This window comes from Balaenoptera ricei, chromosome 8, assembly GCF_028023285.1.
Source record: "Balaenoptera ricei isolate mBalRic1 chromosome 8, mBalRic1.hap2, whole genome shotgun sequence".
In the NCBI taxonomy this organism is placed as follows: Eukaryota; Metazoa; Chordata; class Mammalia; order Artiodactyla; family Balaenopteridae; genus Balaenoptera; species Balaenoptera ricei.
In genome coordinates, this window is record NC_082646.1 from 74606410 (window position 1) to 74623213 (window position 16804).

General features: G+C 48.9%; 1 protein-coding gene across 2 annotated transcripts in view; it reads right to left on the bottom strand.

Annotated features, from left to right (window-relative positions):
* The window catches only part of USH1C (USH1 protein network component harmonin), a 52245-nt gene that overhangs the window by 7275 nt on the left and 28166 nt on the right, over positions 1-16804 (bottom strand). For both annotated transcript variants that reach the window (XM_059929578.1, XM_059929579.1), the window contains 2 exons: positions 816-857; positions 206-259 (listed from right to left, as the gene is read on the bottom strand). In XM_059929578.1, coding sequence (XP_059785561.1) covers positions 206-259; positions 816-857 — 96 coding nt within the window. The remainder of the gene's footprint in view (positions 1-205; positions 260-815; positions 858-16804) is intronic.

Genomic DNA, 16804 nt, shown 5'->3' on the forward strand with positions numbered 1-16804 from the left:
GGAGAAAATGGGGCATGGATGCCAAGTGGGGCCTGGGGGTGTGGTCCTGCAATAGGAAGGGGTGTTCCCAAGGGGAAAGAGGAGAGTGGGGATCTGAGGGGTCCCCCAGGAGTCACCTTGAGAGTAGGAGAAACAAGGGACTAAGATGGGAGGGGGCAGGGACAAAGAAGCGTGGTCCCCGCCTGACCTCCGTGTGCCCGGGTACCTTCTTAATGCGCAGGAGCCGGACATCCTTTCCTACGATCTGCTCCGGGGTGAACTAGAGGGAAAAGACAGTGGGGATGAAGGATGCCTGCCTGAAGGATGCAGGTGGGGGCAGGGGTGGGAGGGAAAGCCAGGCACCTGTGGGACATCGGGCCCCACAGAACACATGGTCAAGGGGACCTTGCACAGCCTCATCCCCATCAGTCTTCAGCTGGAGGTCCCAGGCCCCATAGGGGCCCCATGGACACGCACACACAGAGGTCGTTCTTCCCTGGGATTATTGTGAGGACTGGGCGAGAGCATGCCTTGTAAACACACAGCACAGTGTCTGGTATGTAGTTAGTGCTCAGCAAGTGTAACTGTTGTTGTAAACCACACACACACACACACACACACACACATACAAACACACACACACAAGTTCACAATGGAATGCTGTTTGAAAGGAGCCCACACAGGGAAGAGCAGCTGGGGCCTCCTTGGGGCTGTTCACACGCCCTGCCTCATCCCCAGGGCCCTCAGAGCCCACAATGCACCAGCACCAAACACACCGTAATCCCCCACCCCCCACTCCTGGGGTTACTCCCCAGGGGAGGAGAGTTATCTCTCACCATGGAGTAGGGGTCAAAGCCTTCCTCGTATTTCCGGAAATCCTGGAAGCAAAGGGAGGGTGTTAGGGCTTCAGAGCAGAGGCCCTTGAGAGTCACTGCAGGAAAGAAGCTTAGGGCGGAGGAAGACGGTGAATGGCTAGGAGGTAGGGGAGAGAGTGGCGGGGTGAGGGGCCAGTTGTGGACTGCATGGGGGATTCGGGGAGGAGGCTGGCAGCCCTGACAGCCAGAGCACCCCTGCCTGGGAGAAGCGGGAAGCTACGGGAAGCATTTGAAGGACCCTGGCCCTGGACCCTGCACTGTTCCAGAGGGGTGGGCATCTGTGGCTGGCAGGGGCACCTGCTGACATCTAGGTGGTCTGGGCAGCCTTGCTGAAGGTCTCATTGCCCACAGTTTCAGGTCTTTTAGGCTCTTTCTCAGTTCCTCCAAGTGCCCACCTGAGGCCAGGTCCAGGCTCTGGGGATGAAGCCCAGCTTTTCTCCACCCAGTGCTCTGACCCCAAAGAAGGACAATACTGCTCAAGAGGCTCCCTGGGGAAACCAGTCACAACATGATGGGCGTGGGGAAGGGACATCAGGCACCCAGAGGAAAAGGAGGGCTGTCTGTGCTTGCCCAGCGCCTGCACTGTTCTTAACGTAATGCTTATCTAGAAGGTAAGGCTCCCCCCAGAACCTAGCCAGGGGAGGAGGGGGACGCTCAGCTCCGGGGACCTGGCTTGGTGGGAGCTGTGGGAACAATATCCCCCAAAATATGCCCTTCTCACCAAGCGAGGTGGTGAGAAGGGAGAAGGGGGAGCAGAGTTGGAAAAGCACTGTCTTCCCAGGAGTCACACACAGAGAGCAGGAGCCCAGGGTCCATGGATTGAGGGGCCAGGCATGCTAAGCCCGAGGGCAGCAAAGCCTCAGTTAGTCCCCACAGGAAGGTGGAAGCAAAGGAGAAGCCCTGTGACAGGTGCCCATGCAGCCTTGCTGGACTGAGTGGAGTCACCCCCCAGCATACAGTCACCTGGGCCACACCAAGTGTCCCCTGGGGCCTGTGGTTGGCATCACGGGGAGGTCACATCCTCCTCTATGCCCAGCATGCAGCAACCAAGCTCTGGGCTCAAGACAGGGGCCAGATATCAGCAGACGGATCCCTGGGCATCTGCCTGCCCTGCCTCCTCACTCGCCTTCATCTCCCGGGCTCAACCCCGAAAAGCCTGGGGGTCTCCAGCCTGGCCCAGCTCTGAGGCCACCCCCAGGTCGGTGTGTGGGTGTCAGGGCAGCAGACAGAGGAAGGGATACAGCAAATCCACGGGCAAGGGGAGTCATTAAGCAGGATGTGGAGTCAATTCTCTCACGGAGAGAACCCTGCCTACCCCTGGCTGTTTCTTCTGGAAAAGTGAGCAGGGCTGGCTATGGGCTTCCCTCTCTCCTTCCCTCTGAGAATCTGCTCTCAGCGACAGGCTGGATGGCAAGGACTTGTGTCTTATGTGAATTTAGATTAGAGACCTATAAGTCACTATCGCGGGTCGGCCCTTGAAGAGGGAGTCCAGCCCTTCGTCCAACAGATGGAGACACTGGGACCCAGAGAGGTGACATTCATGCTCAAGTCACCCCGTCAGCGGGCAGTGAGGTGAAGGTCTGACTCCCAGTCTGGGCCCTTGGATTCCTCACCTTCCTACCTCTCTCTCTTCGAGACCTATTTGTGCCTTGAATAACAAAACCCTTAAATGTCTATTTCATCCTGAGAGGCAGGATGGCATAGGATTTAGGAGCCCAACTATGGAGCCTGACCTCCTGGGTCAAATTCAAATCCAGGGTCTGACACTAGCTGTGCCATCAAGGGCATGATTCGTAATCTCTCTGCATTGGTTTCTCATCTATAAAATGGGGGTGATAAAAGCACTTACCTCCTAGGTTCTGGTAAAGATTAAAAGAGTTAAAGTATGTAAAGTATTTAGAAACAGTGCTTGTCCAGAAGGGAGTGGCATGATATACTTAAAGCGATGAAAGGGAAGAACCTACAACCAAGATTACTCTACCTGGCAAGGATCTCATTCAGATTCGATGGAGAAATCAAAAGCTTTACAGACAAGCAAAAGCTAAGAGAATTCAGCACCACCAAACCAGCTCTACAACAAATGCTAAAGGAACTTCTCTAAGTGGGAAACACAAGAGAAGAAAAGGACCTACAAAAACAAACCCAAAACAATTAAGAAAATGGTCATAGGAACATACATATCGATAATTACCTTAAACGTGAATGGATTAAATGCTCCAACCAAAAGACACAGGCTTGCCGAGTGGATACAAAAACAAGACCCATATATATGCTGTCTACAAGAGACCCACTACAGACCTAGGGACACATACAGACTGAAAGTGAGGGGATGGAAAAAGATATTCCATGCACATGGAAATCAAAAGAAAGCTGGAGTAGCAATACTCATATCAGATAAAATAGACTTTAAAATAAAGAATGTTACAAGAGACAAGGAAGGACACTACATAATGATCAAGGGATCAATCCAAGAAGAAGATACAACAATTATAAATATATATGCACCCAACATAGGAGCACCTCAATACATAAGGCAACTGCTAACAGCTATAAAAGAGGAAATCGACAGTAACACAATAATAGTGGGGGACTTTAACACCTCACTTACACCAATGGACAGATCATCCAAAATGAAAATAAATAAGGAAACAGAAGCTTTAAATGACACAACAGACCAGATAAATTTAATTGATATTTATAGGACATTCCATCCAAAAACAGCAGATTACACTTTCTTCTCAAGTGCGTATGGAACATTCTCCAGGATTGATCACATCTTGGGTCACAAATCAAGCCTCAGTAAATTTAAGAAAATTGAAATCATATCAAGCATCTTTTCTGGCCACAATGCTCTGAGATTAGAAATGAATTACAGGGAAAAAAACGTAAAAAACACAAACACATGGAGGCTAAACAGTACGTTACTAAATAACCAAGAGATCACTGAAGAAATCAAAGAGGAAATCAAAAAATACCTAGAGACAAATGACAATGAAAACACGACGATCCAAAACCTATGGGATGCAGCAAAAGCAGTTCTAAGAGGGAAGTTTATAGCTATACAAGCCTACCTCAAGAAACAAGAAAAATCTCAAATAAACAATCTAACCTTACACCTAAAGGAACTAGAGAAAGAAGAACAAACAAAACCCAAAGTTAGCAGAAGGAAAGAAATCATCAAGATCAGAGCAGAAATAAATGAAATAGAAATGAAGAAAACAATAGCAAAGATGAATAAAACTAAAAGCTGGTTCTTTGAGAAGATAAACAAAATTGATAAACCATTAGCCAGACTCATCACGAAAAAGAGGGAGAGGACTCAAATCAATAAAATTAGAAATGAAAAAGGAGAAGTTACAACAGACACCGCAGAAATACAAAGCATCCTAAGAGACTACTACAAGCAACTCTATGCCAACAGAATGGACAACCTGGAAGAAATGGACAAATTCTTAGAAAGGTATAACCTTCCAGGACTGAACCAGGAAGAAATAGAAAATATGAACAGACCAATCACAAGTAATGAAATTGAAACTGTGATTAAAAATCTTCCAACAAACAAAAGTCCAGGACCAGATGGCTTCACAGGTGAATTCTATCAAACATTTAGAGAAGAGCTGACACCCATCCTTCTCAAACTCTTCCCAAAAACTGCAGAGGAAAGAACACTCCCAAACTCATTCTATGAGGCCACCATCACCCTGATACCAAAACCAGACAAAGATACTACAAAAAAAGAAAATTACAGACCAATATCGCTGATGAATATAGATGCAAAAATCCTCAACAAAATACTAGCAAACAGAATCCAACAACACATTAAAAGGATCATACACCATGATCAAGTGGGATTTATCCCAGGGATGCAAGGATTCTTCAATATACACAAATCAATCAATGTGATACACCATATTGACAAATTGAAGAATAAAAACCATATGATCATCTCAATAGATGCAGAAAAAGCTTTTGACAAAATTCAACACGCATTTATGATAAAAACCCAGAAAGTGGGCATAGAGGGAACCTACCTCAACATAATAAAGGCCATATATGACAAACCCACAGCAAACATCATTCTCAATGGTGAAAAACTGAAAGCATTTCCTCTAAGAGCAGGAACAAGACAGGGAGGTCCACTCTCACCACTATTATTCAACATAGTTTTGGAAGTCCTAGCCACGGCAATCAGAGAAGAAAAAGAAATAAAAGGAATACAAATTGGAAAAGAAGAAGTAAAACTGTCACTGTTTGCAGATGACATGATACTATACATAGAGAATCCTAAAAATGCTACCAGAATACTAGAGCTAATCAATGAATTTGGTAAAGTAGCAGGATACAAAATTAATGCACAGAAATCTCTTGCATTCCTATACACTAATGATGAAAAAAGAGAAATTAAGGAAACACTCCCATTTACCATTGCAACAAAAAGAATAAAATACCTAGGAATAAACCTACTTAGGGAGACAAAAGACCTGTATGCAGAAAACTATAAGACACTGATGAAAGAAATTAAAGATGATACCAGCAGATGGAGAGATATACCATGTTCTTGGATTGGAAGAATCAATATTGTGAAAATGACTATACTACCTAAAGCAATCTACAGATTCAATGCAATCCCTATCAAATTACCAATGGCATTTTTTATGGAACTAGAACAAAAAATCTTAAAATTTGTGTGGAGACACAAAAGACCCCAAATAGCCAAAGTAGTCTTGAGGGAAAAAAACGGAGCTGGAGGAATCAGACTCCCTGACTTCAGACTATACTACAAAGCTACAGTAATCAAGACAATATGGTACTGGCATAAAAACAGAAACACAGATCAATGGAACAAGATAGAAAGCCCAGAGATAAACCCACGCACCTACGGTCAACTAATCTATGACAAAGGAGGCAAGGATATACAATGGAGAAGAGACAGTCTCTTCAATAAGTGGTGCTGGGAAAACTGGACAGCTACATGTAAAAGAATGAAGTTAGAACACTCCCTAACACCATACACAAAAATAAACTCCAAATGGATTCGAGACCTAAATGTAAGACCAGACACTATAAAACCCTTAGAGGAAAACATCGGAAGAACACTCTTTGACATAAATCACAGCAAGATCTTTTTTGATCCACCTCCTAGAGTAATGGAAATAAGAACAAAAATAAACAAATGGGACCTAATGAAACTTCAAAGCTTTTGCACAGCAAAGGAAACCATAAACAAGACGAAAAGACAACCCTCAGAATGGGAGGAAATATTTGCAAGTGAATCAACGGACAAAGGATTAATCTCCAAAATATATAAACAGCTCATGCAGCTCAATATTAAAGAAACAAACAACCCAGTCCAAAAATGGGCAGAAGACCTAAATAGACATTTCTCCAAAGAAGACATACAGATGGCCAGGAAGCACATGAAAAGCTGCTCAACATCACTAATTATTAGAGAAATGCAAATCAAAACTACAATGAGGTATCACCTCACACCAGTTAGAATGGGCATCATCAGAAAATCTACAAACAACAAATGCTGGAGAGTGTGTGGAGAAAAGGGAACCCTCTTGCACTGTTGGTGGGAATGTAAATTGATACAGCCACTATGGAGAACAGTATGGAGGTTCCTTAAAAAACTAAAAATAGAATTACCATATGATCCAGCAATCCCACTACTGGGCATATACCCAGAGAAAACCATAATTCAGAAAGACACATGCACCCCAATGTTCATTGCAGCACTATTTACAATAGCCAGGTCACAGAAGCAATCTAAATGCCCATCGACAGACGAATGGATAAAGAAGTTGGGGTACATATATACAATGGAATATTACTCAGCCATAAAAAGGAACGAAATTAAGTCATTGTTGAGATGTGGATGGATCTAGAGACTGTCATACAGAGCGCAGTAAGTCAGAAAAAGAAAAACAAATATCATATACTAACACATGTATGTGGAACCTAGAAAAATGGTACAGATGAACCGGTTTGCAGTGCAGAAGTTGAGACACAGATGTAGAGAACAAATGTATGGACACCAAGGGGGGAAAGCCACGGTGGGGTGGGGATGGTGGTGTGCTGAATTGGGTGATTGGGATTGACATGTATACACTGATGTGTATAAAATTGATGACTAATAAGAACCTGCTGTATAAAAAAACAAATAAAATAAAATTTAAAAATTAAAAAAAAGCAAATAAAATTTAAAAATTAGTTTGAAATTTTAGATTCAAAAATAAAAGAAACACTTAAAAAAAAAAAAAAAAGAAACAGTGCTTAGCACATCACAGCTAAGTGTCAGCTGTCACCTGTCACTGCTCAGTCCTGCGTTGGGGGCAGTTTCCTTTGCAGACCCCCCCATCTCACTGTACAGCTGACACCTCCCCTTTGTTCCCTGCCTGCAGTCAAATCAGCCTGTAGTCAGATATTCGGTTATTGGTGAGGATGTTGGCTGCAAGATCTCCATCTTGGGGTCTCTTTCATCAGCAATGAGACAGCCAATCCAATGGCTGGCTCTGAGGATGTAAGCCGCAGGAGGTGGGAGGATAAGTGGCTGCCTGCCTGAATCCACTCATGGACCAGCAAGGACTTCTGTGGGGCCCTGTGCACAGGAGCGCCCCCTGCAGATGGAGGACCTGGGCCACCACTTCCTCCCTGATGGTGGTTTGGGGCCAAGTGGGGTTTGGTGAAGCTGTGATCTGCCTTGAGGAGGCAAGACATGGGAGGGGGCCGGGAAACACCTCAGGCAGCCCCTTTTTCTCTCTAGAGCTGCAGCAAGAACCTATCTTGGCCTCTGTGACCCTCTGAGGGGTCCCTCTGCTGCTCCTCTATGAACAAATAGCAGCAAAAGAAGCCAGCCCCCAGGGACACTGCTGCTTTCTCAGGTTGGCCATGGGGTCTCACAAGCCCAGGATCCCCACTTGATATGAGACACACACACATACGCACACACACACCCCCCAAACCCCTGGCCACAGGTAACAGGACACAGTTTTGGGCCTGAGGCTCCTGGAAGATGACGCTTGGGGCCACCTCCAAGCTGACAGGCACTCCCAGAGAGGTCAGAGTGGGAGGGGCAGAGGGTGGTGGGGAAGACCACAGACACACGACGGGTATCATTTTACTTGTCGGAACGCTGTCTGATAAACCACCATCCTCTTCAACATCTCCTGTGGCTGCCAGAAAAAAAAAAAAAGTTCCACGCTGGATGTTACCAACAGGTTTCGTCTGCCCCCTGGTGCCAAGCCCTGGGCCTGCCAGCCTGGGGTTACTTGGCCAACATCCCTCCCCAGGCAGACGCAGCCTGATTTATGCGAGGGGCCCCTCAACGCCCCCAGATGCAGCAGCTACCTAGTCCTAGTCAAGAAGACACCACCCCTTGTCATCAGCCTGAAAACACAATGCGGAGACATCAGCAGGCTGTCACAGGAGCGTGAACTTTGCTTTTTGGAGAGCTAAAGCTCAAAATAAGTATCTGAGCTACTCCACCCTAACATTTGGATAGGGTTTCCTTGAAAGGGGAATATGAACTGTGGCATGACTCCTCCCGCTGTGGGTGGGAGGTCTGTCAGGGGCCAGCACCCTTGCAGGGGGTGCACCTGAGTCCCAGCTTGCTCAGGCGTGGGTTACTGGGGGTGGGCAGACCCTCCCCCCCCCCCCAGGGCCACACCCCACATTCCCAGCCGCAGTGAGGAGTGAGACAGGAAGTGGAGAAGGGAAGTGGATCTGCTTTGGCCAGTTCCGCATCTGAGGGTGATCCTCGACAGGCCTTAGGGGCGCAGGCCAGGGCAACTGGAATCACTGCAGGTTTTGGCAAAATGGCAAGTACGTAGGAGTTTGGGCTTTGGAGTCTGAAAGACTGGAGTAAATTGTCAGTCCTGGCTCTGCCTTGGACAACCTACTTAACCTCTCTAAGCTCAGTTTCCTCAAGTGTTAAACAGGGCTAACAATAGGAACCATATTATTACTTCTAGATGGCGCTCTAAGCTGTTTGGTCAAGTGAGAAACAGGCATTTCTCTGGCTGTGGCAACATCCACCTATACCTATGTGGATTCACCTCTTGGCTAATGAGAAGGTGACAAGATGGCATCTGATGTGAGTTTTTTCCCACCTCGCTCTAGAGGCAGTAGCAGCTAGGGGAGACAGTCCATGTCTGCTCCTCCGGAGATGCCCTGGAGGGGACCCAAGGGGCTTACCAGGACCTCGGATTTCACAGCTGGCCTGTAGATGAAGTTGGACTCCTGGTGGACCATGACAGGTTTGGAGATGGTGGACACGCCAGGGCCTCGTGGAGGCTGTGGGCTTGGGCAAAATGTCTACGGGGTTAGTTTAAAGAGAGACCCATGTGAGGTCATGGCCCGGGTGGCCCAGGCCAACCACGGCACTTTGACACACAGGCAAATTCACACCATGCACTGAGCCAGCCTGGTCCGTTCACCCTGCCGGATGTCCTAGGGACAGGGACAAGAAGTCCACTGGCCACAGTGTGTCCTGAGGCCACAGAAACTATGGGGTGGTTCTGAGGAATCAGGGACTTGAGCCAGAGCCTGCTATGGGGGCACCAGCGGGCACTGTCAGTCAGAGGATACTTTCAAGGCTCTCTCTCGGTGGCCACGGGTGCCATCCAGCTTCCTCTCTCCCAGAGGAGACCGTTGCAGTTCCCGGACTGCGCATGCAGCACCTGCTGTTCCTGGTGGGTGGGCACAGGGGTGGGGGTTTGGGAGGGAGGACCAGTAAGCGCGGCATCCAGGAGAGCTGATGCAGCACGTCTGCTTTGCTCTAACCCACTTGATCATCTTGGGCAAGACAAATCGGGTCACAGCCCTGCCCCAAACCCTTCATGGGTCCCCACTGACTACTAAACTCCTTGGCTCGACCCCCATGAGCTTCTCTACTTTCCTTGGCAGCCTCATCCCTCACTCCTCGCCCTTCTCACACTACCTAACTTGAGCCTCCAAAATGCCCAGTTTTCTTGCCTTGAGGGTTTTTTACCTTCCCAGGTGTTAGCTTGGGTATCACCACCTTTGGGGACCATTCCTTGAGCTTTTCCTCTCCACCCCTTCCCCTCAACACAGCACCTGTGCTTCCCTCATCTGCCCTGGTAGTGTGGGAGTTTCCTGCTTACTTGTCTGTCCTCCCACCAGACAGTCTCAGACAGGGAGTGGGCTGCCTATTTTGTGGTGGTTCTCTGGTGCCCAGCACGGTGTCTGGCATATAGTAGGTGCTCACTAAACATGATACATGAGTAAATGAATGACTCAGTATTATGGTGGGTGCATGGGGCAGTGCCTGGGAGTACACATGGCTCTGAAAACCTTCCCCTGGCAGGTGCCTGTGTGGCAGGCACAGGTGCCGACCTGACACAGGTGTTTGTTTCCACCACCTGAGACCTGCTGGTGGCGGGGCTGACTGTGCAGATGTGTGATGGTCCACACGTCCTACTGCAGCACTGATGACACTCGCCAGTAGCATGCAGGGAAGAGAAGGCTGGGCAGGGTCAGCGGTGCATGGACCAAAGTGCTGACGCGAGCAGGATGAAGCTAACCAAAACAGCTGACCCCTGGCCTCCGCATCAGGGACAACACTGGCTTTGATGTCACTTAAGAGATTTAGGGTCCAGTTCTTCAGAGGCTCCTTGTGTGGGGAGAGCTTTTAACCTTCTCGCTGCTCTGATCAGGAACTAACAGTGGGAACTTCGTGATGCCTGGAGAAATCCAAGAAAGTTGGACCCTGTTTCTGAATTTTGACCCTGACTCAAAAGGTTGCAGTTTACCTCTGATCTCAAGTTTGCAGCTTCACCCAAATTGTCTTGTACCCTGCTCTGTCACTGAGCATAGGTAATGTCTATTGAGCACCTCCTATGTGCCTGCCACTCTCCCAAGTATTAACTTAGAATGAATTCATGTATTAACTCATTTGATCCTCATAATAAGTAGGTGCCGTCAGCATTCCCATTTTCCGGACAAGGATACCTAGGTTCAGATAGATGAAATAACGCATGCCCAAAGTCATCTAGCCAGTGACTGAGCCAGGATTCAAACCTGGGTAGTTCCTTCTTGTCATCGTTATGTCCCCTGCACCTGCAATGCCCTTCTCCCATCCTCCATGTATCACCATCCCTCAAGGCTCAGCTCTACAGAGGTGCCTTCAACTTCCCATTAGAATGAATCCCTCCCACAGCACCTAGCCTGTGCCAATTTTATAGCTGAATCCTGCCTGGTCAGCTGCTAATCCTTCAGACAGCAAAGTCCTGGAGAGCACAGGTGTGCCAATTGCCTCTGTGTCTGCTTAAGCACAGCTCCCCATTTCCACACACGTAAGCACAAGGAAGGTGCTCAATTGATTACTGAGCCAAATTTGTTGAGGGAAAGCTGCTGCCCCTCTTGGTGGGGGCCACTCACAAGAAGGATGTGGGCCTCTTTGCCAGGCTAACTCAGCCCCTGCAAAATGCGCTGCCTGGTCTCTGGGGCAAGACATCCTTGGAACAGACAGACTTCTCTCTGTCAGAGCTCAGGGCTCAGGACCCCACCGGGAGTCCCTCTGAGAGTGCCCTGCTGGCAGCTGCAGCCTCGTCAGCATCTGGCACTTTCTTCATTCCCACATCCCTTCCCCCAAGCGCTCCTGAATGCTCTGAGATGCTTATTCTGCACTTCATGCAGGAACTCAAATCCATGCAGGAAAGGTTAATAAAAACAACTGATCAGGTACTACTGACTACCCTCCCCCCAAACCCCCACTCTTAGCTGACATGAGCTGCTGTAGTTCTGACTGGAGTCTTAGCCTCACAGCTACTGGAGCAGAGAAATATTTTGTTTTTCCCTCCAAAGGATCAAAGCTCCATCTCTTCCTTGGGGATCGCCTCTTAGCCTTTGGGTTAAGAACAATTAATGAGAAATGTCTTTTTGAGAAAGATCACTGTTCTCCCTGCTGACATCCAAGAAAAAGATCCCTAATCTTTTAGTAGTAAATTTGGAGCTTTCTAGGAACTATCCATTTTCATTTTTTCTGTAGCTGGAAGTTGGCCAGAAATTTATGGGCATTATGCTTCAAGCTAACGTAGTTGGTAAGTGCCATAGAAAATGGCACAGTAATGTCCTAATAACTGGACAGTGTTATCACCTCATTTACAGAGCCTAATACTGCTCCCCTGCTTCCCACCCCCCTTTTCCCCTGTTAAACAGAGAATTCATTTCCCATATTCAAAGCTTTCTGAGCTAACATCGAGAAACAACTGGCTGTCATATAAATAGAGCTCTGGCTCTTCATTAACACAGCCTTGCAAATACTACATTGAATGTTACCAGCCCATACTAGCGAAGCAGAGCAAAGAGAGAGCAATCAACACTGATACAATGTTGCTCATCCCAAGTATCACAGGCAATTCACCATACAATACAGCACTTCAAAATCAGCAGAAACCACACACATGCAGGACATCCACAACAGGCAGTCTGGGGAGCTCGTTCTTGGAAAATGGGGTGGGGGCGATGCTTCTTCCCGTCTCCACTCACAGGAACAGAGGAGGACTTGGGAAACAGCAGCCCGGCCCACTCTTCCTGCTTCCCAGCATAGCATGCAGAACAGAGGTAGTACCTTTGCGGTGGGTGGGAAGCTCCGTTCAGGGACGGGAGAGTTGGCTGGCTTCCCACTGTGGTTCTTTGCCTCCCAGTCCTCTGCTGGATTGCCTGTCTCCCCAGCGCGGAAGGGGTGGTTGCCTAGTGCCTCTTCCAGTGCCGAGGGCAGCGGGCGGGTAGGAGTGAGGTCTTGGGTAGGAATGGATGGTGGGGGAGGGATGGGAATGGGGGGTGGAGTGCGTTGCACCCAGGGTGAGGATGAGGCACTCAGGCGGCCCGATGAGGGAAGGACAGGGGGCGCGGGGACCTTGGGGGGTGGGTTGGAGGCTGGAGGGTGGGGCATCACAGGCAAGGCAGAAGCAGTCTTGGGGGGATAGTAGAACATGTCCAAGGGGATGTCATCCAGGTCAGTGGTGTGGAGGTGCAGCCCACCTGCGAAGCGTCTCAGGGGTGGGGCCAGGGGAGACACAGAAGGCAGGGGAGGCGGGGGCCCTGTGGTCATCTGGGGGGTTGCAAGGAAGTTCTGTAACTGCTTAGTGCCCCACTTCACAATACATCGAGTATAATGCTCATCTACTTATTTCTCTTGCTGCTGAAGACCCACCACCCTCAAACCAGAACCACGGGGGTGTCACTTCTCTGCCACCTGGGTGCCCAGCTGATCCCATACGAGGTGGCCAGTAGGGAGTGCCCAAATGCAGGAGGAGCCCCAAGTTATGTGGGTGGTAAGAAGGCAACCATATAATCCATTAGATGACCAATTAGATGACCAATAGTCATCTCAACTGGAACACACTTGACAGTGAAAAGGACATCTGAGTAATTATGCCAGGACAACAGGCCTAACCGGGATCATCTCAGATGAGCTGGGACTTAGTGGTCACTCTGGAGATAATCCCAGAAATACAGATATGCCCCCCTCCTCAAGAGAGGAAGGGGGAGTGGGCTGGTCGGCGGCCCTGCACAGTGAAGCTTGCCAGTGGCCATCCTGCCTGCCGCTGTCCCCAGGGTGGGTGGTCCTGAAGGCAGCAGGAGGGTCTATGTGGAAAGAAGGGCTCTGTTACCTCTGAAATCTCAGTATCAGCAGAGGAAATCTGCTCAAGGCGCGTCTGACAGAGCCTTTCCACCCAATACTGAATCTTTTCCGATTCCTCAAGGTCTTCCCGCTCTGTCTCCGATACCTGGGACCCAAGGCCAGCGCAAAATGGAGAGGACAGAGGGCACACTTGAGTCACATGTGGGCGGCACACTCAAATCAGTAGAACAGAAGCACTTCTTAAAAAAACCCAGAGTACTCTTGGGTGTGTCAATTACCTAAAAAAAGCCCCGGGCTTGTTCTACCTGCCCCAGAGGAGGTGGAAATAAGGGGGAGGGGGTGTTAGGGTGTTGGGCTAGCTAACGGCAGGTGCAGGCAAAATCCGAGAAGGGGCTCGTGCATTGCGTGGGATTAGCTGGCCCCCAGGATCCCCACCAACCCTGAGTCTCTTATGATTCTCCAAGTATGGTCCTTTTATAGGCTCTCAGCACCTTCCAAGAGTTCAATTGTACTCTTTTTCATCCCCCCTCCAGGCCGCCTTGTCCTCAGGAGCACAAGCCCAATTTTATCTTTAATTTTTTAGCTAATTTGCTCCTAATGAGAGATCTAACGCACTTCACATTTTTCAGGACTTCTCTGGATTTGTAATCTAATCAGTTTGGCATTCTGATTCATGGAAGCATTAAAGAGAAGCGAAACCAGGAATCTCTCCAACAGCTAGGGAGTTACCTAGGAGATAGGAATTACTTATGCTGGAAGACTACTTTTGACATGTCTTGAAGGGGACAGCCTTAGATATATTCCTGGGTTGAAGAGGTCTAGCCTCAGACACATTTCATGTTGATGGGAGCAGCCTCAAACTCATAGCCTGATTAATTGGGGGATAACCTCAAGACACCCCACCCGCCTAAAGGGGTTAGCTTCAGACCCATACCCTCAGACACACGGCAGATTGGGGAAAACGGGTCTTGGATTCATAACCTGGGTTGGGGAGGGGGGTGTCAAACTGACCCAGATCTAATGACAGGTGGGTAGAAGGCTAACTTCAGATCTACAGCTGAACAGAGGGTTAGCCTCCGACTCAAACCCTGAGCAGGGAGGGCAGCCTCACAGCCACACGGAGGGTGGAGCAGCCTAGCCTTGGGCTCATACTCTGGTTGGGGGTGGTGGGAGTAGAGGACAGACTCAAATCTCTAGCCACATGTGTAGAGGCTAACCTGAGACCTACAATCTGGGCAGAGAGGCCAGCCCCTGAGCAAGGGGGCCCGTCTCGATCCCAAACATACACTAAGCCAGAGGCTAGTCTCAGATGACTCTGGGTAGGTAGGAAGATGTCACTCTCCAGCCTGGGGAGGGGGCCAGGCTCACTCCATCCTTGGACTGCATTTGGGAAGAGCAACTCCATCTGGTTCCCTGAGAGCGTGGTGGGGACCAACCGAACTGTCCCAGGGATGCTCACCTGGCCTGGGAGCAGGACACATACCTCCTGGGCCAGCCGGTTGATCTTCAGTTGCTTTTCCTTCTCTAGCATTTCCTCTTTCTCTTTGTAAAGCTTTTGCTCAAATTCCAGTTCCTTCTTATTCTTTCTCAACTCCTGAAGGCTATCATACTTGGCTTTCTTCTTATCCTTTCCTTTCTGAGCAGATGTGGCATTGTTTATATGACAAGGGTTACAAGGTAGTGTTGACACTGGCACAGCACAGCAAACAGGGCATTCAGTCTTCAGACAACAGCAGGCAACCACCCCACGGTGAGCCCCTCCCCTAGCTCTGCCCCACCACACTGGGCATTGGACTTAAGGTTTAGGACAGGCAGGACGCTTCTACCCATCACAGAGTGAGACACATTTCCCTGTGCCAGCCAGAAGAACTGGCTTACTAGTTCACTAACAAGCTGTGTGACCTTGGTTAAGTTCCTTAACCTCTCTGGGCCTGGTTTATCTCATCTCCAAAATGGGGGAAATACCTACCCCACAGGTTTGCCATTCAGAGCCAATGAAATAACATCTATGAAAGAGCTTCGTGAGCTTCAAAGTGCTGTATTTTAAAAAGCATTGTATTTACTTAGTATCTGGGCATATGCCTTCTCCAACAACTGGATGTTCAGACACCACAGGTGCATCCTGGTAGATTCTAGAGAAAATCTGGGACAGATCCCCTGTCCTGAGCTAGAGGAGAAGGGTGTCAGCCTCCGACCTGGGAGCCCAGAGCCAGGGACATCAGATTTTGTCCTGATGCTTAAACTCCAGACCACTTCATCCTGGAGAGTCCAAATCCACTGTTCCCTCTGAACTAGGCTCCTGAACTGAGGACTAGACAGAAATTACAGGACTGGGAGATGGTGGGCAGGAGAAGGTAGGGAGGATGGCCTAACTGCTCTTCACTGGCCATCAGGGTTGAAGAGGACTTGGGGAAGGAGATGCAGGGCAAACAGACTTCTTTTTCCTGTTTGAATTAGACCACAACGTCTGCTTTCCTGGTTGCTTCTCCCATGGGCTTGCAGGGAAGCCAAGGAGTAAGGAACGAAGAGAATTAAGATTTATGGACTGCCTATGTGCCAAGGTATTAAAAGTTGATTATCTCATAAGTAGGTATTATCCCCCCTCTGATGAAAGAGCCGAGGTTCAGAGAGGCGAAGTCCCTTGCTGGACGTCAAACATCTAGTAAGTGGTGGTGCCAGAGTTTAGACCTGAGTTTCCCCACGGTGCTCTGATGAGCTGGGGGCAATGGAGCATGGCAGGAGGGAGCGTCAGACCCCATCACACAGCATGGAGGACAGGGGCCAGCAGAGAGAGTCAACACTCTGGGGAAGGAGGAAGCCTCACGTTCACTGAGCTCACCCCCAAACCCACAAGCCTTCCTGGGGCCTGCTCTCAGAATTCCTGAATCATCCCAGCGTCCAAGGCCAGGAAGGAGGAATTGAGTTTCCCAGCAATGGACACACAACTTTGTCCACAGCTGGAGGGGCATGATGGGTCATTATGGACATGTGACCGAGTCATTCTGCCTCCCCTCCTAAAGACTACCCCCACTTCTGTGTGCAGGTGCTTTGGAGGTGGTCCCCCATCTAGGATATGGGGACTCACCCCCAGAGCAGTCTGTGAGCCACTTGAGAAAATGGTTTTCACTACTTCAGAGTTCTGCTTGATTCCTTCCTATCCTGTTCACTAGACTCTCAGCTCAGTTGATAGATGAATCCCTACTATCATATTATCAATTCAGACAATTCCCCAAGAGGAGCCAGAAACATTCTACCCAATGGCAGCTTGCTAGACTAAGGGCATGGCCTCTCACAGGGACCATAATAGGCATGGCCATTCTACTGGTTTAAAAAAAACCAC